At 39.6% G+C, this 25,200-nt stretch overlaps 1 protein-coding gene across 1 annotated transcript in view; it reads left to right on the top strand.

Moving 5' to 3' along the window:
- WWTR1 (WW domain containing transcription regulator 1) overlaps positions 1-23,288 on the top strand; it is a 128,232-nt gene extending 104,944 nt beyond the window's left edge. Inside the window, exons 5-7 of the mRNA XM_054585193.1 lie at positions 12,099-12,232; positions 16,167-16,279; positions 19,943-23,288. Coding sequence (XP_054441168.1) covers positions 12,099-12,232; positions 16,167-16,279; positions 19,943-20,127 — 432 coding nt within the window. The 3' untranslated portion in view covers positions 20,128-23,288. The remainder of the gene's footprint in view (positions 1-12,098; positions 12,233-16,166; positions 16,280-19,942) is intronic.
- Positions 23,289-25,200: the final 1,912 nt, after the last annotated feature.

Here is a 25,200-nt window from a genome sequence, read left to right as displayed (position 1 = left end):
TGTTTTATGACTCCCATGAACCCAGATACATGGGTAGCTTCCTTTCACTAGTTCTTGCAGAGAGTAGAGGTATTAAGGCAAACACTATTTTCTTCCTTTTACTTACAGCTGGTACTTTAAAAAAATATACATTGACTTACCATAAATGAATAATGTATTCCTCATCAAATGCATTCTAAGATATACAGTATCTATGCTATGTGAGGTTTTAAAAACATGGTGAATTAAAATAAGTCCTTAGAGCCTTTGAAGATGAGGGAAATGAACATAAATTGTGCTTTGTTGTTCATTTGAACTATCCTCTAAATTTGAGGTCAACTTTACACTGTAACTACAGTTGTGCCTTTTACCCTGAGGATTTATGTCCAAAAGTTTCATGGTTATTTCAGGGTAACAGTTGTTTATACTGCTTTTAGATAAACAGTATCATGTTTCTCAGCAGGAAATAATTATATTATTGTTTTCTGTCTTTGGATAATAATTGCATTTGGAATAATTGTTCTGTTTGATAATGTAAAGTAAGTTAGACAGTATTGTTATAGTAACACTTGTAAGTTTTCTTTTAGTTTTATATTTAAAGAAGCTTTCATGAGGTTTTTTTCTTAGACAAAGCCATAATCATTCTGCAGAGAACGCCTGTTTCTCAGTTTCCGCCTTTCTGTGTTGCTCTTTCTCTTGCCCTACCTCCTTCTTTCCCACAGAAAGTATTTCTGAAAGGGGGTGGGGAAAAGTATCCCAGATTGTTTCTTCTATTCCAACCGTAGGTGCCTTTGAACCAGAATGTAGTATTGATGGTTCATATTACAGAAATGCCAACCAAGTTCCTTAAATGTTGATCCCTAGAGGCTGTGGAATTTGGTGCATTTTGCTGCTTCATGGTGTGCATTCCACTATGTGGGGCAGCAGGGAGAAAAACTGTCCAGATTTGCTCACAGAGCCTCACATAGTTCAGCTTTGACTGTGTGTGTGTGTGTGTGTGTGTGTGTGTGTGTGTAGCCAGGAGGAGGAGGAGGAGATGGAATAGATTGTTCTTGTCTCATTTTTATGATGGAATATAGGGAAAAAGGTCTAACGAGGCTTTTTAATGGTGGAAGATTTTGTTCCCTATCTAGAAGCAACCTACTCCTTAATGTCAAAGATATTATTTAAGGACATATAATAGATGGTGGTGGAGGGTTCCAGGATAGTTTTCTGGGGGCATTTGCCAAGATGCCTGATTGTGCAGGTGGGGATTATGTCTGTCATCTTGGTGGTTTTTCTTGTTTCTTTTGGTGATTTTCCTGGTTCACTAGTTGCACTTGAGTGAGAGCAGAGCCAGGGAAATGGATTGGCAGTAAAAGTGGTATTTGGCTCACCTGTTAGCTACCTTCCCGCATCTGGTAGAAATGTTAATAGAGATTGAGGAAATAATTGGTCTGATGAGGCCTGAAGATTATCTGTAGACTACCATGTGTTCATTCTGCCCCACTCCGTGCCCTCGATGGTCAAAAACTGTCCAAATACCCTTGACTCACTGGGCAGTTTGTAATTCTCCTGCTCTCCTTGTGCTTAAAGGGTAGCCGTAACTATAGAGCCTGTCTTCACAGTGTCCCTGCCCTGCAGGCAGGCATCTGTCTACATGCCATTCTATCAAGGGAGAATTTCCTATGCTTCATCTCTGTAGTAGGAAGGGAGGTAGGCAAATTTATTAAGTAGGTGAATTTATTCCCTAATTCTTGGGAAATGATCGCTATTCTGTACATTTTTATCATGCTTATGTGTATGATAAATGTGAAAGTTCCTTATAAATTATGTGCTATATAAATATTCTGCTTCTTCTCCTTCTCCTCTTCACCTTTCTCCCTCCTCACCCTCCTTCCTCCTCCTTCTTCCTTCTTCTTTCTCTTCTTGCTTCTTTCTTCCATGCCATTAATCCTCTAGACATATTGATGATACTATGCCATGGAAAAAAACCACTCCTCAGTCGTCAGTGCACAATCTGATGTACACCTCATGATGCCAAGGGCTCAAGTGTTAACTCATTGCCACTGAAATTATGTCAGGATACTTACAAAATGGAGTTGAGGAACGTTTCATTGCAGATCTACAGTGAACCGCCATGATTCCATGATGGAAAAACGTTTTTCATTTTTTTATCTTATCATTTCTTTATTCAACCAAACTTTTTATAGTGGAAAATAATAAATGGGACATGGCTGCTCTCAGGCAACTTATATTTTATCAGAGGAGCCAATATGATTAGATCTAATTGTTGGCCAGGAGGGTAAATTCAAACTATCCTCTACTTGATGGGGCCTGGGTAGCTGCCATCTTTGACTTTCATTGCTGGAGCAGAGACCTGACACATCCAAGCACAGAGTTCTATGAAAGTGAGCATCAGAGGCTTCTTTATTTTTTTTTTCGGTGGCTCCTTGGGCCAATAAGTTGTTGAACAGCTATAGATTTAGGATCCAGGAGCTAGTGAGCTTTGGTGTTTCTCCCCACTCAGAATCTTCTAAAGAGGATAGGTTCATTAAAAAATGGCTTTTACAGTTTATCATTGGCTGCTGCAGCAACAAGTTGAACTTCTTGTATCTGATCATTGATGAATTATCTTGGAGTGTGTCAGGTGCTCTAAGTGCAGGGATGCCTCGAGTGCGACGGTTGGGATTCCAGTACACTGACTACATTGTTAGGAAAGTAGATCCTTCCCTGCTGTTAACAGGCATCTATCACAGATATTGTGGAGAGTGAACTTTCATAAAAGGCCTTCTCCATTGTCCCTGATAATGAGAGTTTAATTTTTGCTAAATTTCTCAAAAGGCTGTGAGGCAACTTTGGGTCCATCAAAGAAATGGCAACCTTAAAAAAGAAAGCAATCTCAACTGAAGCTGTACCTCCTGGTCTCTTTATATTAAAAAAAAAGAAAAAAATTAGAATTCAGTTTGTGGAGTTTTCTTTTAAAGTGGAAAAGTAAAGTTTTTAACTTTTAAAAATATAAGTTGGGTCTTTTTTTTCTAATTAAAAGAAAACATTTTGCTAAGTGAAAGAAGCCAGATCCAAAAAAGCTACATATTATATGATTCCTTTTCTATGACATTCTGGAAAAGGCAAGCAGTAGGGACAGAGAGCAGCTGAGTGGTTGCCAGGGGTGGGAGTGAGGGAGGAGGGGCTGAATACAAAGGGACAGTGCTAGGGAATTTGGGGGGTAACGGCAGAGTTCTGCATCTTAATCTCGGGGGCTGTTTCACAACTGTGTTTGTATTTGTCAAAACCCAGAACTGTATGTAAATGAAAATAACAAAGATAAACACATTCATTATAGAAAATATTTAAATACTCAAAAAACAAGGAAGAGTATAAGAATCACTTATATTTAACCTAGGTGGAACCACTACGAAGATGATGATTTCCAGTCTTTGTATCAGTGTGTGTACTTTGTTTTTTAAAACACAATAAGTAGTATATCATATTACTGTTTTGTTGTCTCAATATATTGGGAAGTCATTTATTTATTTTGTGTGCTGGAAGTTGTGCTGTGACTTTGGTCATATCTATTCTAAGCTACCTGAAATACTTCCTGCAACAGGGCTAAACATGTATTTTTAGATAACATGAGCCCCACATGCCTACAGTGACTGCAGAATACCCTGCTGTTACAGCTTAAAATTCAACACAGTATTTGTTCAGTATTATAAAGGGCATGTTTGCAACTTTGCCCAATGGAATGGAAAATTTTAGTAACCAGTCAGAAATTGAGAAACAAGCTTCTCTGTCCCTATTTACCCATCTGGAAGAACAATTCCTTGACATGAAAACAGACTCGTGGCTTTCTCTGAGGACAATATTTCCTTTCCTGTGTATTATTCATTTAAATATAAAGCTGGGGGTATGGAGGGTGCGGGTTCTGCCCCCAAGATTTTAACCTTGAAGACTTCCGGACAGCCCACAGGGGCCAGAAAACTAAGCAGAGAAGCTATAGCTTCCCATTGCCCCTCCTGAGGTGCTGTGTTGTTGAGAAACCGTTATTGTTCCCAAGCAAATTCAGCACTGTTTTTACCTCCATCCTTTCCTTAATTGGGGCTCAGTGGACAGGAGAATGCAGCTTGTCAAACAAAAATGCTGACTAAGCTTGGCCTCTGGTTGTCAGGGCAACAGAGGCAGGACGGAGGGTTTGGGCAGGAGGCTGAGGAATTTTTTTGGCAGGTCTCACAGATTTCTCTTGGGCTTGAAAGCCACTACCGGGTCCGGCTGGCCAGCTGGCCGGCTTCTCACAGCCATTCCTGACCAAGGCCCTGGGGAGGGCCACACCCGGCTGTGAGCGGCTCTGGGGCTGAGGGGAAGGTTCTGAGGTCTGTTTTTTGTCATGTAAAGAACAGCTATTTAGAGAGGTTACAAAGTGTCAGAGCAAAGCAGATCGTGAAGCATAAATGGTGGGTCTTTCATAAAGTCTTTTCTTTAGAACAGGGGCAATAACTGAACCGTTAAAAAAGCATTTTATGGAATTATGTTTCAGGGATGACTGTGTCTCCACCAATATATAAATCTCTCTAGAGCAGCCTGGCAGTTGAAGTGCATTCATTCATTGTTCAACAGATGCCCTCGATACCAACTGCAGAGTAGCGAACAGACTGACTTGGTTCCTTTTCTCGCAGAACTTCTGTTCCAGCTTCCGTCAAGTATTTTATTTGCCTCCAAGTTCCATAAATAATCCATTCTCTAAAATGTCCTGGTGTTCTCATGTTGTTGAGAAATAATATCAACTGAAGTCTTTTTAAAAGGAGCTTTTTGAAAATATAAATTGAACACATTTTTAAAAGGGAGGTTCACCAAGTTTACACAAAGGAAAAACGAGCTTCTTATTTCTGGTCTTAATAAGATCAACAAGGTATGAAGAAATACTCCATTTCAAAACCCATTCAGCTGTATTTTTTAAATGAAGAGAGTGTCATGGAATTATGTTGTGACTATAATATAATATCTAAATTATAATGTGTTCCTTAATGTGATTCTAAGAAACAGCAGAGATTATAGAATAACACAAGATTGTTGTATACATCCTGAATTAAAAGAGCCACAAAGAGACCGTGGATAATAATTACGGACTCAACAAATGTCTTCCCTGCAGTGCTGGAGTTCCGACTGTTTTTTCAAAGCGACAGTCTGGCAGCTGAGCGTGTGCGATGAAGTATTTCAGAAAGGGAGGCTCCAGGAAACGTGACAATGAATTTCTAGAACCCTTTGGCACAGAGTTAAAAAGAACTTTACATCAGGAATTTTTTTTTCCTATAAAGAAGGTAAATAATTCAGCATTCTGCCTCTGAAGTCCCTTAGGTTTTTGGCAGAGAGAACAGCTTCTCTGCACCAGAATAACTATTTTAATGTTAGGATTTCAAAATATTGTCTTTATTTTTTTTTTTCATTTGTTTCTGGTCACCCCACCCTTTATAATTAAAACAATTCAATCTTCCATTTGTTGGAATCCCTGGCCACACACACTCGTATCAAGCAGAGCACCCTTAGAAAAGGTTATTGTCATTCGTTTCTCTTTGAAGTACATTCCAGTGAGCAGGAGCTGGCTGGTGGAGATGTGCCCTAGGCCAAGGACAGAGGGGCTGCAGGATACTTTCAGCTGCTGTTGACTTTCTCACTCCTCTGTTGATTTATTCCGCAGGCAAGCTGCAGGCGGTGGGGAGCTAGAAGGAGAGGGGTTTTGGGGTTGGCTTCCAGGGACACCTTCCACTGACAAATCAGCGTTTTCACATCCCTCACCCCTCCAGCTATTTTACCCCCCATGCTCCCCATCCCCCAGCTGCTAGGAGAGGGTGTTTTTAAACCTACACACAATTATTTATTTCAGGAAGCTAGATGGAGGACCACAGCCTCTACCACAAAACTCTAAAAGAGATTCTCAAGCCCTCATTTTGCCAGTCTTTCCACCTCCAGCTTGGATCTAGAGGAAAAAATAAAGTTGTGGTGGAGGAGGGGAGGGGTGGGGTTACCAGAGGCAGCTTTCCAGATCTTTCTGAAACTGGCCTTTAAAATCTGAACGTATAACTTTGCTGATGGATTGCGAATTCCCAGGACACCAGCTCCACCCATATGCATTGAAAAGGATCATAGAACTCGTGCAGTTCAATCTTTTTCCCAATTCAAAACAGCTAACTGTGTCCAAGAGTTAAACAGGTTGTTTCATTAAATCCTCCTCTAAACTGTCTAAAGGATGAGGGTTAGTGTTTCCATTTCAGAGCTGGGAAAACAGGCCCAGGGAAATGAAATAACTTGTCCAAGTCCCACAGCCAGTAGGGGAAAGGGCCAAAAATTTGAGGCCTGCCAACTTCAACCCTCAGCTTTCCTCTCTCTGCCATACTGTCTGTGTGGTGGTTACAAGAACAGACTCTGGAGCCAGGTCTTGGGAAAGTTGCTTCACTTCTCAGTGCTTCACTTTCCTCATCTGTAATATGGAGATGATGGGACTGCCATGAGGATGAAATGAAAGAATTTGTTAAAATGCTTAGGACAGGGCTTCACATATCATGAGCAATAGGCAGGTATTAGCTGATATTGCTGCCTCCAAAACCATTTACCACTGTGGGTCGTTCATTCTGTTTGTTTTCTGTGGTACCAGGTTCTTTATAAATAGGCTTTTTAATCTTTATAACAGCCCAGCAAAATGTGTCAGATGAACAAACTATCAAGGAAGGTTATGAATTTAGTCTTAAGATGTTGTAACTAGGGAGTAGCTGAGCTGGGATTTGAACTCCAATCTTTCTCACTCCAAGGAAACTTTTTTTCCCTGTGTTAAGCCCAGGATATGTCTAATAGCACTGAATCTTTAACAACTGCTTAAGAATTGCAGTGTCCAATACCCCAGAGAATTGAAAAGAGCCAGTTTTACTCCAGAATAGGCTACTAACTAAAAAGCCCTTCATTGTATCAGCCTAAAGTCTGTAGTAGAAGGGATCTTCCTGCTTTCATGTAATGGTTCCTTAATAGTTTGAGAGCCAAGGTGTGCCCCTCAAGTCTCTATTTGGTTAAACATTCCCCTACTTCTTCACTGGACTTTTCACCCAGACCCCTTCCATCCTATTTTTCTTCTCCGGTTACTCTTTGTAAAGACCTAAAGCAAAGTGTAGAACAGAGACCTGGATGCAGCCCTGACTGGAAGAGGGCAGGGCAGTTAAAATATCTAGAGAAGAAGTGCTGACCTGCTGCTTGAGGTGGAAGGAAGGTTTGGACCATGGTGATATCAGGGCGATGGAACCCACCAGGCTAGGCTTCGTCCATCATTCTTTGCTTCAGTCTGCCTCACCTTCTAGAATATTCCATGAGGTAGGGCGTGATCTGTGTTGTTCATTGCTGTATCTCTGCTACTGGGAATAGTGTCTGGCACCTGGGAGTCTCCATCATATTTTTTAAAAAATAAAGGAATAAATGAATGGAGGGATTGTTGTGGGGACTGAGGTGTCGGTTGACTGGGATTTAGAGCTGGGGTGAGTGGTGATGGCATTCAGAGAAGGCTTGAAATGAGTAGGAAGAGCTGCTTTGGGGCCAGATAAGAAGTGCTGTGGGAGACCTGTGATTTCAGACCCCAGCTGGGTGTTTGTTTAAGAGTTCAGGGCTGGGACAAAGGGAAGGTAGCAGCCTGCCTGGTTAGGGTGGCCAGAGAAGGCGTCCTGGAAAAGGTGGTGTGCCGGACGCTCTAAGGGTGAGTGAGATCTGGCGAGATGAAGGGAGACCCAAAGTACTGAGGAGTCTAGGACACTGGAGGCTTGTGTGGGAGAACAGGATGAGTAGGGGTGGGTGGGGACACTGGGAAGGGGTCTGTGAATAGACCTGTTGAACTAGAGTGAAGTGGGAGGTGAGAGACAGACCAGGGGGCTAGGAGGTGCCTCCAGCTTAGCATTTCTTCTGTCTTGACTAGAGGGAGCTGGGGAGGGAGCGTGGGGTTAGTTAGGGCAGCTGCACTGTCAGTCCTCTGAGTTGGAGGCTTGAGTCATGTCCTAGACCAGCTTTGGCCAGCTGTCCCCCTGTTTTGATGTCAGTTTACTTAGTCCAGTGCTCCCATCTTCTATCTTTGTGTCAGCTGGTCTAGTTTCAACAGCCTTGATGGCTTCTTCTTGGTCAAACGAAAGTCAGGTGTTTGCCTTTTCATTTCTGCCCATGCAAGGATAGTGGGTGACATATGGCAGCCAAAATCCTGCTGGGTCTGGAGTTTAATTTTATACCTAAATTTAGTTGTTGTTATTTTAAAATCCTCCCTTATTTGGAGGTGGGGATATGTTAGTGAGGTTAGTCCTTTTATTTTTAAAACTAGGATTCTGTGCCACTTTTTTTTTCCTTTCATTCATGAGCAGAAATAGGAAAATACTGTCATTCAAAAAAAGACTAGACTTTTTGAAATTCTAAATATAGAATTATATTATAAAATATAATTAAGTGAAATGAAACTTTGACCATTCTTCAATTTCCATAAAAACTAATTTTATGTTATGCAGAAAGGTTTGCAAACCTCCCCTTATTATAAAGAAGATACTGTTTTCTTAGTTTTGCTGACTCATCATGATGAACTTCACGCTTTGGTTTAATCCTTGCAATGTGAGAGTTGACCAGGAAGAAGTGTCAAACCACTCAGAGCAGATCAATTTCAGGCAATAATGTGATTTTTAAAATTTTTTTAATTTTGTTTTCTGGCATTGGAATATAGAACATGAGATACTACTACTACTACTACTACTACTACTACTACTACTACTACTACTACTATTACTACTACTACGTTAATATTTCTTAAGTGATCAGTGCGAGGCACTGTTCTAAGTACCTTGTGTATTACCTCACTTTCCCGCCACAGTGGCCCTGTTGAGTAGATGCTGTTATTATCCCCACTTTGCAAATGAGGAACACAGGGGTTACATAACTGGTGGGGAGATGACAGGGCCAGGGTTCACACCCAAGCCTCTGGCCCCAGAATCCCTGCTCCTGAACACCCTGCCTTTCTGCTCATCCTCTGTGTTAGGAGCAGGGAGGAGTGCGGTGTGATTGTGAGGGCGGAGTTTGCGCCGCGCGGGTTGGGGTGTACACTGTAGGCCGTTATTTCACTCATACTTGTGGTTGATGATGAGAATTGAATGTTCTGTTTATTTTTTTTTCTTTTATTACTAAATACAACGTAAAATATTTCTGTTTGAATTCCAGTAATTTATTTATTCATTGAACAAATATGTATCAAGGATTCAGTATATGCCTAGCTGTTACTAGGCAGTGGGGACAGGGGGTGAATGTGACCAATCACATCCCTTCTCTCACGGTGCGCACATTCTGACAGAAAAGACAGACAACAAATACATAAGTTGCTCTGAAGAAAATTTAATGCAGTCTTTGAAGAGATGGCATTTTTGTTGGGCACAAACATTAAGTGAGGGAGTGGACTGTGGGAAGAGCTGAGGAGCATGTTTCAAGCAGAGGAACGGCTGGTGCAGATGCTGGAAGTGGGAGAGGCAGCGGGTAGGGAGTGAGGGAGGGGACATGTCAGAGGTGAAGAATGAGACATGGACAGGGCTGTCCTGCAGGGCTTTGTGGGCCATTCGTACGTAGGTGGGTTTCCAGCCGGGGGCCAACACAATCTTCAGATTGGCTGCTCTGTGGCACTGACTTCTGACCCAAGAATAATGTTGGAATAATCTTGGAGAGTGTTGCCCCTATAATAAACTTCTAACTCATACTAGCCTAATTTAAATTTCAGAGTGATTGTTCAGGTGCCATCAACAAACACCCTCTTTGAATTCTCTCATTTGTTAGTCATTTGAAGGTGGGATATGATTCTGTGAGTCCCCTGCAGATGGAACATGGTATTGCACTTAGGATGACATGGGAATCAAGTCTTCAAAGTGGGAGATACCGATGCCGAAGAATGGAACTTTGGTTGTCTTTAATTTAAAATAGAGGAAACAGATGTGAAATGGCGCAAATGTTTTCCCAAATACAGTATAGGTTCTTTCAGCTTTGATTATTATATAGTTCTTTTGAATTTTATTTATATATTTAGCCACATAAAAGCATAAAAGATCTATATTGTATTTATTTGAAATATGCTAGGAGTAATTTAAATGAGGAGCCCTGACTGGTGTGGCTCAGTGGTTCAGGCGTCGTACTGCAGACTGAAAGGTCGCTGGTTCAATTCCTGTTCAAGGTACATGCCTGAGTTGTGGCCCAGGTCTTTGGTTGGGAGCACATGAGAGGCAACCAATCGATACTTCTCTCGCACATTGATGTTTCTCTCTCTCTCTTCTCACCTCTCTAAAAATAAATAAATAAAATCTTTTTTAAAAAATGAAGAGGAAAAGTTTAGAGCTATATATAGTGTCCCTAGTTTCTGATATTTTTCTTATAATTTAAACATTTTCATATCATATCATAACAGATTAATAACAATTCATATACTTTTTGTGTGTAATATGTATTTTTTATCCTATGAAATTCCAGAAATGATTCTTATATGTATATTCAGACCACCTAAAAATTTCAAATTTATTCAGTATTCTTAAAACATATGGTGATCCAATTATGTCAAATACAATGAAATGCAATCATCTCTTCACCTTGTTTCAAAGGGCATCAATTTGGGGGGTAAACCCCACATTTATTAGTGTATGAATGTGCTTAAAGGTTGGTGGGTTCCAGTTTCCTCACAACAGGTTTAGTGCCTGCTGTTCATCCACATGAGACCTTCAGGTGAGCTTTGGTTGGACAGTAGGGTTTCCTGTGCACTCTGCCTGCCATGGAAAGAGAGCTATTAGAAAATATCCCATTTTTCTAGATTTATCAAAAAGAGACTTCCAAGATTTGGATTATGGGTTAAGATTACCTTTAAAAAAAAACTCCTTTTTTTGGTTTGCCTTTCATGGATTAACTGAATAAAATTTGTTCGTTAAACATTCTGATTATTTGCAACATGAAAGAGCAGAAGTGAACCAGAAGCCCTTCCTAGCCAGGTTAATAAGTTCAGTATACGTTCACAATGTAGTGTCTTATCAATCAGGTCTCTCTCAGCTTGTAAGAGTCATGCTACCAGAACTCCTAGTAACAGTGCAATGAACTCTAGTAACCGAAAATTTTTGTAGCCGATGACTTCATTAGACTTGTCTAGACAGCAGTTACTCTGTAAAATCATAGCATGTTAGGGCTGGAACAGATCTAACAAACATACTGTAACCTAGATGGTTTAAATATCCTCTTTGCCATTGTAGCCATGGTTTGGGGATTTAAGGGACAATGAGACCAATGTCATTAGTCTGGAAAGTGAGCAGCTGATAGACGTACCTATGGGAAGGGCCGAGTCTTGGTTTTGGATGAAGTGTGAACAGACAAAAGTATTCTTCTCTGGAAACAGCAGCAACTTTGGAAGAAATTTGATGTCTGATCATGTTTGTAAAAATGGGAGAGACTCCCTGTGGGTTATACCTGGAGAAAATAATTACAGTCAAATCTATAACCTTTGAATTGATTCTCCTTCACAAAGTAGTGCTAGCTTTAAAAAAAAAAAAAAAATTCTAGCTCCTAATTTTTACTATGCTCTCAGTTAATTGTCAGTAGGATTTAGATTGTGTCTGCATGCTTCCCTAACCTTCAGCCATTTTAGTCAGGTCAAGAAAATAATTAGTCAAATAGAAAGACTGGTTGACAAACTTTTTAACTGGTTGTTTTGCTCTCCTGGCTATTGATATAAAATAGCCAGATACGACTTAATGTAGAGCCCGAACTCTGTAACCCAGAGTTTTAAGGCCCGTAAATGGCAGAGACCAGAGGGTTCCTGCTTCTAGAGGAGTCCAGTTGCTTTGATTGATTTAGACGTGGTCTGAGCACCTGAGATAAAAATAGCCTTGTCTCTGAGAAAATGTTTTGAGAGGCTGAAAATGTTTTATCCAAAAAGATTTGGATATTTAAACAATCGGATGGGTGGGACAGTTGCTACCTTAACTGCCTTCCAGGCAAATTAGGAGTAAATGTAAAATGCTTTGTATTTAGTGAAACTTTTCCATATGACACATGCTTTGTTCTGATCCTTGTGACCAAGGGAATAACTCGTGTCTCTTTCTGTGACTGGTATATCTTTCCAGGAAGCCGCCCTCTGTAGACAGCTCCCCATGGAAGCAGAGACTCTGGCCACGGTTCAGGCTGCTGTCAACCCCCCTGCCATGACCCCAGACATGAGATCCATCACTAATAATAGCTCAGATCCTTTCCTCAATGGGTAAGTTTACATTTTGGGGCTATTTATTTTTGCTTTCTTTATTTTGTGGTCCAGAGTATGATGAGTCTTTGTTTATGTTGGGAAAAGGTAGGGAGCCGGAGGTTAGAGTGAGGATAGAGGCAGCAAGTCGAGAGTGGTGGCAGGAAAAATAAAAGCAGAGGAAGTTATCTACTTTTTTTAAAATCTCAAATACCTAGTGAATAATTTTAAAATGGGGATGAACTTATAATTTCTATGGGATGGTGTTGCACAGTAATTATTTGGAAGATTCTTGTGGTTTTATGTAGCCAGTGTAGGGGGAAGCATTCCATGTGGCAAATAGAGAACGTAATAATTAAGAAGTGGTGTTTATGGTGAAATGTGAATAAGGTCTGTAGTTTACTTAATGGTATTATGTGATGTCAATTTCCTGGTTTTGATCATTGTACTGCGGTTATGTAGGGGGAAGCAGGGTGGAGACTGCATAGGAATCTCTATTTCTTTTGCATCCTCTATGAGATTCTAAAATTATTTCACAATAAAATCATAAAAAGAGATGATTTAGAATAGGAAACATATGGGCAGATGGAAAAGAGAATTCTGTCAGGAATATCAACTTCCAGTTAAGGTGGAAGCATAGTTAAATGCAGCTCACCTCCTTGCACAACCACAGCAAAACTACACCTAAAGTATAGAACAACCATCACTCAGAACTGCCAGAAAATTGAGCTGTATGGAAGGCCAACAACTCAGGAATTAAAGAAACCACATTCATCCAGACGGGTAGAAGGGATGGAGGGGTGGAGATACGGACACTTGGACCTGGCTGGTCCCAGACCCATGTATGGTGGATATAAAATGGACAGATATCCCAGGAATGAAGGATCCCACTCCCACACCAGACCACCCAGCCCCAGGGTTCCACTGCCAGGGAGAAAAGTCCCCATAACTTCTGGCTGTAAAAACCAGTCGGGGTTGGGTCAGAGGAAGAAACTGAGGGATTCTTAGGCCTCTCTTGTTAAAGGGCTTCACATCACACATGAACTTCCTCAGATTCACTCCCTCTGAGCTCCAGAAAGGGGGCAGCAGCTTGAAGGGCACCAGTGGCTCATGGGGAGAAAGTGAAGTATCTGGCATGAGGGCTAGAACTGGGGTATAGCTTCCTCCCAGACAGAACTGCAGACAGTAGCCATTGTATTTTTTCTGACCCCTCCCCCACGCAGAGCCACAGTGCAGTGGCACCATGTCTGAAGCTCCATCAACCTGGCTCACATGGTAAGCCCCGCCCTGACAATTACCTAAGGGTCTGCCCCATCCAACTTACAGGCCTACCCAAGCAACCCTCCCTCCCTGGTAACAGTGGCTTTTCCAAATGAAGGGCTGGACTAGTTGGAGGCTTCAGACCTTCCTAAATCTGCTCAAACAAGCAACAGCTGAGCCCAGCCACCCATACCTCTTGCTGAGTGGCCCGAGACCCGGCACTAGCAGCAACCATCCTCAGATCACTTTATAGCTTATGCCAAGGGGCCCCAGACAGAACACAGGTAGAGGCTGACCTTGGCCTGCACTTCCCAGGAAACCTCAGAGTCTGCACACCCAGCAGACAGTTACAGACCACGTCAGAGTCAGAACACCACCCAACCACCTCCACAAGCCACGGAGGGAAGTGGTTGCTGGCCAGAGGTCACAGCCAGTCCTACCAGTTGTCTGAACTGGGTAAATCGTGCCTCCCCCCTTCCCCCACCCCCCGCTGCCATTGATCTTCTGACAGCAATCAAAACTCATCTGTAAGTGGAGGGAGTACTCAGCCCAAATAAAGGGTGCGCCTCGAATACCCAGCTTGGGAGATAGGATAGGCTGTGCCACTGGACCCTATAGGACACCTACTACATTAGGCCATGCTACCAAGTCACAGAGACAAAGCAGCTCTATTTAATATATAGAAACAAACACAAGAAGGCTGCCAAAATGAGGAGACAGAGAAATATGGCTCAAATGAGAGAGCAGAACAGAACTTCAGGAAGAACTAAACAAAATGGAGATAAGCAATCTATCAGATGCAGAGCGCAAAATACTGGTTATAAGGATGCTCAAAGACTTAGTGAGGACCTCAACAGCATAAAAAATATCCAGTCAGAAACAAAGAATACACTAATTGAAATAAAGAACAATTTACAGGAAAACAAGTGGATGTTGTTTTCCTGTAAGTGAATGAATCCGAGAATCAAATCAATGATTTGGAACATAAGGAAGAAAAAGACATCCAATCAGTAAAGTAAGAGGAAAAAAGAATCCAAAAAATTAAGGATAGTGTAAGGAGCCTCTGGGACAACTTCAAATGTTCCAATATTCACATTATAGGGATGCCACAAGAAGAGAATGAGAAAGAAATTGGAAACCTACTTGAAAAAATAAAAGAAAACTTCCCTAATTTGGTGAAGGAAATGGACACAAGAGTCCAGGAAGCACAGAGAGTCCCAAGAGGCCCACACCAAGACACATCATAATTAAAAAGCCAAAGGTTAAAGATAAACAGAGAATCTTAAAAGCAACAAGAAAAAGGCAGGTAATTATCTACAAAGGAATTGCCATAGGGCCGTTAGATGATTTCTCAAAAGAAACTTTGCAGGCTAGAAGGGATTAGCAAGAAGTATTTAAAGTCATGAAAAGCAAGGACCTTCAACCTAGATTGCTCTACCCAGCAAAGCTACCATTTAGAATCAAAGAGCAGACAAAGCGCGTCCCAGACAAGTTAAAGCTAAAGGAGTTATTCTTGACTAAACCATTATTATATGAAATTTTAAAGGACTAAGAAAAAGAAGATCAAAACTATGAACATTAAAATGGCAATAAACACTTAACTATCAACAACTGACTCTAAAAAACCAAATGAGCAGAACAGAAACAGAATCATAGATAGGGAGAGCATTAAGATGGTGACCAGTGGGGAGGGGGTTCTGGAGGAATGAGGGAAAAGGGGGAGGGATTAAAAGTACAAATTGGTAGTTACCTGATAGGCAGAGGGATGTTAAGAGCAAGCATGGGAAATGGAGTTGCCGAAGAACTTAATATGCATGACCCACGGACATGAACAAAGGAGGGGGGATTGCTTGAGCGGGGTGAGGGTGGAGGGGAGCAAAAGGGAAAAAATTGGGACAACTGTAATAGCATAATCAATGAAAAAAGTAAAAAAACGGGGGGTATATTCATGAGTAGAAGTCGTCAACCTTGATTATAGTCTTTAAATTAAAGTCAAATAAAGGTCAGTATTCTATTTCCTGTGCCTTTTCTGTCCTTCCAGAGGATTCTGGCAAACAGATACAATTTTGAAAGTTATTAAAAATACAGGGATGAAAACAATAGCTGAAATAATGAAAGAAAGTTTTTAAATTCTTAATTTAAAAGTATTTCAAATGTTAGAAAAGTATAAAGAATAATGTAAGATTTACCTATGTACCCAAAACCCAGATCTTATATTTTTGAAATAAGTATTACAATTAATATTTAAACTCATCTCTTTTACTACTGAAATGTGTCTTCTTTTTCTTCTCTCCTTAGTGGTAGCACTATTTGCAAGGTGGCATGTGTTCATCACATGTACCTTTATACTTCTTATTGCCTGATAATGTGTGCATCCAAAAGCAATGTTTAACATTGTTTTGTGTTTTAAAAAATTAACATAAGTAGTGTTAAAATTATTTTGAAGGTAAAAGGAAATCAATGTCAGTTTACTATGAACAGCCAATTTTATTTGCCTGCAATTTATTAATTTCATTGACATTAGGATGCATGTTTCAAAAAAAATAAAAGGAGGTACAAAGTCTGCTTGTCTTCATTACCTGGAAAGTTGGGTAGAATGACAGAACTACACTGGGTTAGGGTTTTCATGACTATTCTAACTTGGAAATATCTTTATTGGGTTCACACTGAAGTTTCTCCATCTTTTGCTCTCCAGAGGGCCATATCATTCGAGGGAGCAGAGCAACGACAGTGGCCTGGGGTTAGGGTGCTACAGTGTCCCCACAACTCCGGAGGACTTCCTCAGCAACGTGGATGAGATGGACACAGGTAGGAGCGAAGCCTGCGAGGACTTGCAGTGTGTTTGCACTTCTAAATCATCTTTTTAGTCATCTCAATTCTAAAATTGAACAAGAACCATTAATCTGAAAACAATATAAAATGACAACTAAAAAGCCACCCAACTCCTTAAGAGCTATTAATAAACTCTAGCCCCTTCCCCGTAGTTTATACAAACATAGTTTATGTATGGGCACAAGATTTTAAATTCTGCCTTTTTGTTGTTTTTTGCTTTTGCTTGTCCTTGCTTCATACAGTCCTTTCCTCACACTCTCATTAACACACCACTGTCTGTTTTTCTGTTCTTCAACGGGTGAATAGTTAAATGCTGTTTGGTTTTTAGCTGTAATGTATGGGACACTTTGTCTCTTGAGAAGGGTATTGCTTTGTAGTTCCACCAGCGTGCAGATTTTTTTCATGTCATTCGCTGCATTTAGGAGGCAATTGGCAGTGGGCGTTTGGAAAGTTAAGCAACTCAAAGGATTCTAAATTGTCAGCTCCAAATCCCAATGGTAACCATGTCCTACCTCAGCAGTTAATGGGAGTCAGGTGTCTTTAACCTTGTCCCAAGTCTGTTCCCCCTTCTGGCCAGGCCTCAGTTGGTTTCCTGGTTACCTCTTCTTTTCTCCTCTTTTCAAGGAGTAAGACCTTCAATAGCAAAAACTGGATTTGGTCTTATTAGCCAAATCTAGACTTAATTATCAAAGTCCTAAACTTCCAGAAGACATTCTAGAACCAAAAATAGAAGACAGCTGAGGTGTCCAGTAATTGGAGTTTTTCAATGCAAGTTTCTCTTTTATCCTCACTGATGATAGAAAATTAATTTGTTCTGTGATAAAAATAATTGCTTTCTCAACGCTGTTGTCCATTGTGCCTGTGTTAGTCACGCTCTGCTCCAAGGTGCCTGCTCTTCCTACTCTGAATTTAAATTATCGGTCTGACAGGAGACAGCCTCAGCCCGCCAGTGTAGGACGCTGGAGCAGCTGTCCTGGGGTCTCCTGGTAGGGCATCATGTCCCTATTTAGAGGATTGCACAGTCTTGTGAGGAGTCACATGGGAATAGTTTGAACTGTTTGTTTTGTTTTACTTTAATTTACTACTCAGATTTTTCCCTCTGTTCCTGCCTCCCTTTTCTTTCTTCATCTCTTTATTTTTTGGTGTGAGATTTATTTTGCCCTCTTTGGAATGGCTCCTTCCTCTGTTTAATAATTGTTTGCTTCATCTTTTAAACACTGGGAAGCCAGTAAAGATAAAAGAACAAAGTTAAATTAAAAAAGGCTAGGGACACCTAAATCTAAGGTTGACGTAAAATAAAAATATAAATAAATAAATAAGAAGATGGCCTCGAGTGGATAAATGGGAAATGTTTTAAAGCCACAATGTGGAATTAAGTGTTGTCCTGAAAAGAACATAATCATTGCAGACAGGAAGCCTAAGTTGAATTCTTGCTTCTCTGCTTCCTGGTAGTGACTTTGGGTAACGTGTAGCCTCTCTGGGCCACAGATTTCTCACCTACGAAGGCAGAGTAATGTGCTCAGTTCTTAGAGTTGTGAGGGGTCATGAGATCACAGAACGTGGCCTTCACTTCTCCTTCTAAGGAGGCTGAGGTAATGTACCGAAGGAACTTGATAAATGTTAGGGCTCCAAGTTAACCCAGTTAAGTGAGTGCATCAGCCCACTGATAATTTAGGTGGATAATGCTGCAAAGACCAAAAAGATTGCAAAGTTGCTCCAAACAGAGATATTTTAAAATTGTTTACCTCAACAAAGAACCTTAGCTAGTCTCATGCTTTCAATGTCTGAGGAGAAAGGAGAAGAGGAATTCTTTAAAACAGGGAGTTTTTTTTTTGGCTAAAAAGAATATACTTTTAAGTTATTAGAAATTTAAATGGCAAATCAATAGAGATAAATGATTCTAAATGGAGATAAAGAAAAAAATACATCTGGCACCTGAGATCAGATATTTTAAACCTCACTTGCATCTGTTACACTCTAGTGGGTAGAAAAAGTTATTTTGGATTTTCTTTTTTCTTTTGATGTTTTTCAATATGTGGTTAAACTTAATTTAATTTTTCATTGCCTTTTGCAATGAAAATCCTATAAAATATTATTAAGAAGCATTGATATTTTATGAGTCATAGAGAAGTCATTAAGCTTTGCTATCACCAAAATAAAAGTTTGATTATGTTCCCTCATCACCAGGAGAGATGTAATTTTTCTCCCTAGAAAGTATTTAATGCATATGGTTAAAAGAAATTTTCTGCAGTTTTACTCAGAATAGTGAAATTTCTATGCATGCTTCTCTGGAATGCTACTGCACTTTTGAGACACAGAAGCTAACAATGAGTTTCTTAAAAATGATGCTGTGTGGAAGCTGGCCTTAGCTGTCAGTGCTCCCCAGTCCTTGGGTATATTGTATGCCTTCAGAAAATTGCTTGAATTATCTAGCTGTTCTAATACTATATAATCAACAAGATTGAGTTCCAAAGTTCTTCTTTCTCTAACACAATCAGCAAACATTTGTTGTAGTTGTGTGTGTATATGAGTTTGTATGTGCAAATGGTGCCCAGAGCCATGGGCTTGTGGTACACATCGTTTGGGAGTCTACTCCAGTTTGTGATAAAGGTACTGTAATCCCAATTACATATAAGTAAACTGAGGGCTAGACAACTCATATATGTACAAGTTATGTGTGTCTAAGTTCACAAGGCTAAAAAAGTCATTCTCCTCGCACAAAGGTCAGAACATTTTCTCCTATACTGTTATTCATAAGGAACATCTGTTCCTCATGTTATACCCCAGATGCTTATCCTTCCTCTAGATTAGCATTTTCTCAACCGTGTTGTGTAGCCTCTACTTGTATCTGGATATACATTCTACTAAAATTGGATTAGGTGATTCCATAGGCTTAGGAAATAGATTCCCAAACAAATAAGATAAATGAAAGTTGTTGTTGTTGTTGTTGTTGTTGTTGTTGTTGTTTTACTGCAAGACCTCTCAGAACCTTTGTACACTTGATTCATGGTGACTCATATGCAGTGTGAGAAAGGCAGGTAGTTGGGTGGGCTGTGTATGTGTGTGTGGAGGAAGCGGGATGATCTACAGAATCCACTTTATAAAATGCTTTGAAATTGATCCCTAGAGCCATCAATGAAGACAGCCTTTTAATAACATGGTTAAAAGAAACTCCTCACTACTATCTTTGAACGTAAAGAGGGAGGATATGGGTGCATAGAAGCTTGCAATTAAATCCTGAGATTACAGCCCTATAATGAGGAAGCTATTACAGGCAGGGCCTCTCTTTCACAAAACAGCTCTTCATGCTGCCGTCATGGGAAGGCACAGGTCGTAGGTCAGACCCAAAGGGCCTTCACATGCGCCTTCCCTATCTCCCTACTCTGGACCATGTCTACTGAGAGCAGTTAAAGATTCAGCCGGCATCTCTGTGTCTCCTAGGAGTGAATATCACCAGCTCAGCGTCAGTTGTGGTAGCTGGAATTTTGCCCAGAGAGGGAATATTTTAGACCTGCAGCAATATAATCTTCTGATTAAATGTAGACACAACAAAAATGAGGATGAGAGTTATGTTAACACTTGGCCTGTCCTTCGAGCTTAAAAAAGGAGTTAAAATGGTTTCCTTTTATTCTGTTACAGGAGAAAACGCAGGACAGACGCCCATGAACATCAATCCTCAGCAGACCCGTTTCCCTGATTTTCTAGACTGTCTTCCAGGAACCAATGTGGACCTCGGCACTTTGGAATCTGAAGATCTGATCCCCCTCTTCAATGATGTAGAGTCTGCTCTGAACAAAAGCGAGCCCTTTCTAACCTGGCTGTAACCAATACCATTGTAACTTGGGTGCAGCCATGACCTGACATTTCCTGGGCCTCTTGGAAGAAGTGACGGAGCAGAGCAAGTCTGCAGGTGAACCGCTTTCTGCCTCCATGACTCATGCTCCCTCCTTTCCATTTGGCCAGTTTAATCATTGCCTGGATTTGATTGACAGTAACTTAAGTTAAACGTAAATAAATATTCTATTTTCATTTTCTGCAAGCCTGCATTCCTGTGGTGGGCCATGCAGAATTGTTTCTCTGCTTTTCTCTCTGCAGCCCCCATGACTAAGCTTTATGGGTGTTAGTTGAAATTTATACATCAGTTGATTATAAACCATAAAAAGCTGACCACAGGCAGTGACTTCTGACAGGCGGCTCGATCCAGGAAATGTACACAAAATGAGACCCGATTTACAGTTTCAAAAACTGTATTGATGACCGTAGTACCAAATGCTTCAAATATTTAACCCAAGCTTTAAAAAAATCATCATATGGATAGTAAGATTCTGCTGTATGGAAAACAATGTAGTTTTGAATCCGTGCTGGTTTTGATGATTATTACTCCGTATTTACAAAGGCACACTCATTAGTTTATCTTCCATTTATGGCATAGCATCTAGACAACTAGTCCTTCCAGCAGGAGAGTAGCAGCAGTATTAGTCACGTTCCTACGCTACAGATCTTAGGAAAGAGACCAGTTTGGTACTAATTATGAGCATTTATTAAACAAAACATTTTAAAATAGCAAGTTGGATTTTTAAAAATTGCAGCTTAGAATTTGATGTTTATTTTATGACGCACTATAATTTTGTAGCTGATGACAAAGGGCAGCCAAATGTTTTTTGATAAATCAGTGGCAACTATAATTTTGCCTTTTGAAACTGTTCTGAAAACATCGGGAAAGCATAGCTTTCAACCTGATGGCACACACAGTAAGCTGTTGCTTTTTAAATTCTGAAGCCTTGTCAGTTTTGCTTTTAAGATTTCAAGTGTTTAAAATAGTCTTATCTATGAAACTGTTTGAAGGATGAAGCAGATCTCTGACTGACGTTTTAAAAAAATGCCCTCTGCGGGCGTATGGTGGAGACTTACGTTTCTGAATTCAGTAAAATTGATTCCTAAGTATGTTACCCTAACCCTGTTTGCTACAGTTGGTATAAAAAGGCATGAAATATGTACTCAATACCTCTTATGTAACCAAAAATTATTTTTTACTAGCTTTTAAGGACTGAGAGAGAGCATCAGGTTCACCTGGCATGCACTCTGTCTGCATTGCCAATGAAGTCCTCAGCTGTTTAATATTTTCAACTGACATTATTTATAATCTATGAATTTAATATCTTTTTAGAAAGACAATAATTCAGGTCTCTGGGAGGAGCCCTTCAATCCCCAAAGGGGCTTATTTGTTCAGAATCTTAAATAAGATCCTTTTCGATCTATCAGAATATAGACAGAAAGAATACATTTTATCTTGTTGGAAAGAAGGCATGTGAAAAGGTCAGAGATGAAGTAGTAAAAGTTATGGAATACAGTGAAAGCACACCAGTTGTGAAGTGGAAATAGACAAGTTATAGCACCCCAAAAGCAAGACAAGCTAGACGTATAAGAGGTGCCCCAAAAGAACAAAACCGCAATTTTCTACTACAACCTTTGTACCAAAAGACTGTTGTAGAAGAAAAGAAGGCTTTGGTGCACTTTATGTGGAGGGGGAGGGGCAGGGATAGTGTAGCCCTGTCCATGCTGATGCTGAGCATTAGGAGGACAAGGGCAGAAGCTTGCTGTCGCTTCCAACACAATGAAGTGATTCTTTTTCCTGAAGGACCCATGGTTTATGTTCCTCTGATTCCTTCTCTCTCTCCAAGTGCTCTGAGAGAGATGGGGGTGATGTTTTTGTTGCTACTAAATTGAAGGGAGCACTATTTCTTTTTCTCTTATGTTAGCAATAATTGCAAGAAGAGTTGTACATTCTAAGGAAAAAACAAAAACAAAACAAGGGACCTAACAAAACTGAGCAGTGTTACTGTATTTTTTTAAAAAATATTTTTATAGACTCATTTTCAGGTTATTAAACGTAAAAGAAACAGATACCCCTCTTTTTTTTAAGTAGTTAAAACATCGATGATTTATATTATCAATTTTTAGAAGTAATTTCCTAGTAAGCTTGTGGCATTAGAAAACACTAGAATTTTTTCTAGAGAAATTAGTTGAAACATTTATTAATGAACATAAATATTTTTCCAGAATTAAATATGGACCCTGAATATGTGTTTACGAATAGATAAAGCCAGATATAATTTTCTGTTTGTTTTTAAGGCCATAAAATATGACCTTTGTTAAAGAACACTAAAGCTAGAAATCGACGTAAGAACAGCTTTTTAAAGGCTATTTCCTATTATTGTAAGTGTTAAAATCCCTGCAGAATCATGATAAGGTGCTATTTATATACTGTTTTTCTTATTAGAGAACAACTGCCAGGATATCTAGTCATTTATTCCTACGTCAATCAATAAATTTCAGCATTTCATCCAATGGTTTTGCCATAGAAAAGGCATATTAAAATTGAAATTGAAAAATAATTTTGGAGATCTTTCTAGGGTTTTTTTCTGATTAAACACATTTTCTTAAAGTTAATACATTGTTAAAACCTATTTGCAACTCTGTTAAATCTAAGTAATTCTTAGTATTTCACCATAGTATTTAGGATGTGAAATGCCATCTCTTCCACAGGAAGCACGTCAAACAGAACAAAAGCGTTAGTGTGCTGGGGGTGGGGGGCCGGGCGTTCCCCAGTGGGGTAGGAAGGCTCTATGCAGAAGAAGGTGATCTGGAGTGACACAAGTGTTGGTAATTACGAGTTGTGTTCTCATGACATTAGGAAGTAATTTCTGAAAGTACAACTTTTATGGAAAAAAAAGCTATTAAAAAGAAATTGTAGAATAATTTAATTGGGAAAATGGACAATTGACAGAGACCGTTTCCCTAACACACTACATCATTTATGTGCTAGTACTTTAACTTTTAAAAAAATTTACTTCTACATTTTGTAATATGACATATGTGTGTTTATTTTTAATTTAGAATGCTATGCGTACAGAAGTATGCAGCCAAGTCAATCAGATCAAACCATTCTACCTGGACTTTGGTACTGGTTTTTACTTCTCTGATTCTGTATATGAAAAATAAATACAATTGAATTTCCACTTGGAGACTTTGTCTTTTTATTGTGTGTGTTCCTTTTACTGAGGGCTTTGGGTGGTACTGAAGACAGACTTATACAACCCTCTTGGCAGAGAATGAAAGAAAGAAAATTTTGTAGGCAAACATTTTTTTGGCTCAAATGCCTGTTCTTTAATATTCTAAATATCCACAGAATTTTGGTTTCTACTTTCTTTGAAGTAACCCACCGGGATTTACTTTAAAAATTGTACTGTCCTTCCAACACCCTCACAGATTTGACTGAGAACTATAGGAATTCAGTTTTTCTTCTATTATTAACAATATGGTTTACCCTCTTGTCAAAAAACAACCCCTCATTCTTCTGTGTGTGCGTATGACAGTATATTTTCTCTGCCTGTTGAGTCCCTTGATTCTCAGTCATGATACCTTTGTCGCTGCACAGAAACACTAGGTGAGAGCACTCTTAGTAGAAGAGTGTTTTAATCAGAAGTATTCAGTTAAGCAACAGAAAAGATGCTAATGGAAACATCACCAACATCCCAGGCTCTTAAATCATATCCACCATTTTAAAACCCGTATTTCACCATCACTTGGAAGGTAACATGCACTTGTTGTTGAAAATGTTACAAACACATGTATAAAGTAAACTCAAAGTTCTCTATCCCCCAAATCTCACATTAAAAATAAAATGTACACTAGCTCTTTTTCCCATAAGTTGGATTTTTTTAGCAAATGGAAAGCAATTATGTATGTTGTTTAGAAGCTTTCATTTTTTTCTTTTTAATGACAAATCATGTTACTAATATTTATTGAGCAAACACTATGTGCCAGGTACTATGCAAAACAGTTGCTATATTTCATCTATTTTTTCTGTGTGTCTGTTAATACTTTATTTTTTTAAATCATTTTTATTTTTTCAATTACTGTTGACATATAATATTATATTACTTTCAGGTGTACGATGCAGTAATTAGGCATGATATAACTTATTAAGCGGTCATCCTATAAATCTGGTACACATCTGACACCATAGTTACTAGAAAACTATTGACTATATTCCATATGTGATACTTTACATCACCATGACTATTCTGTAATTACAAATTTGTTCCTCTAAATCCCTTCACCTTCTCATCCATCCCCCACCTCCCTCTCATCTGGCAACTTGTCAAAGTATCTGTATGAGTTTGTTCCTGTTCTACTTGTTCATACATTTTGTTATTTAAATTCAGTTGTTGATAGATATATATTTCTTATTATTTTATTGTTCATTTTTTAATCTTTCTTTTTCTTAAAGAAGACCCTTTAACATTTCATGTAATACTGGTTTGGTGGTGTTGAACTCCTTTAGGTTTTTCTTGTCTGGGACGCTCTTTATCTGTCCTTCAATTCTAAATGCAGTTCTGCTGGGTAAGTAATCTTGGTTGTAGGTCCTCCTTGCTTTTCATCACTTTGACTATTTCATGCCAATCCCTCTGGCCTGCAAAGTTTCTGCTGAGAAATCAGCTGACAGTCTTTATGGTGCCTCCCTTAAAGGTCATTAACTGCTCTTGGCTGCTCTTAAGATTCTCTCTTTGTCTCTAATCTTTATTATTTTCATTATGCTGTGTCTCGGAGTGGGCCTCTTTGGGTTCATCTTGTTTGGGGTTCTCTGTTCCTCCTGCACTTGTATGTCTAATTCCTTCGCCAAGTTAGGTGTCATTTTTCTGTCATTTCCTGTCATTTTTTCCAATAGGTTTTTAATTCCTTGCTCTCTCTTCTTCCAGCAGCCCCTGATGTGAATGTTGGTATGATTGAAGTTGTCCCAGAGGCTCTTTACACTATCCTCATTTTTTTTGCAGGCGTTGGGGAGGGGGATGAGGGGGAATTCTTTTTTCTTTTATCTGTTCTGGTTGGGTGTT

This window comes from Pteronotus mesoamericanus, unplaced genomic scaffold (assembly GCF_021234165.1).
Source record: "Pteronotus mesoamericanus isolate MK-2021 breed Mesoamerican mustached bat unplaced genomic scaffold, CSHL_Meso_final contig_82, whole genome shotgun sequence".
Taxonomy (NCBI): Eukaryota; Metazoa; Chordata; class Mammalia; order Chiroptera; family Mormoopidae; genus Pteronotus; species Pteronotus mesoamericanus.
Note: the sequence above shows the minus strand (reverse complement) of the source record. Positions and strands in the feature narration are given on the sequence as shown.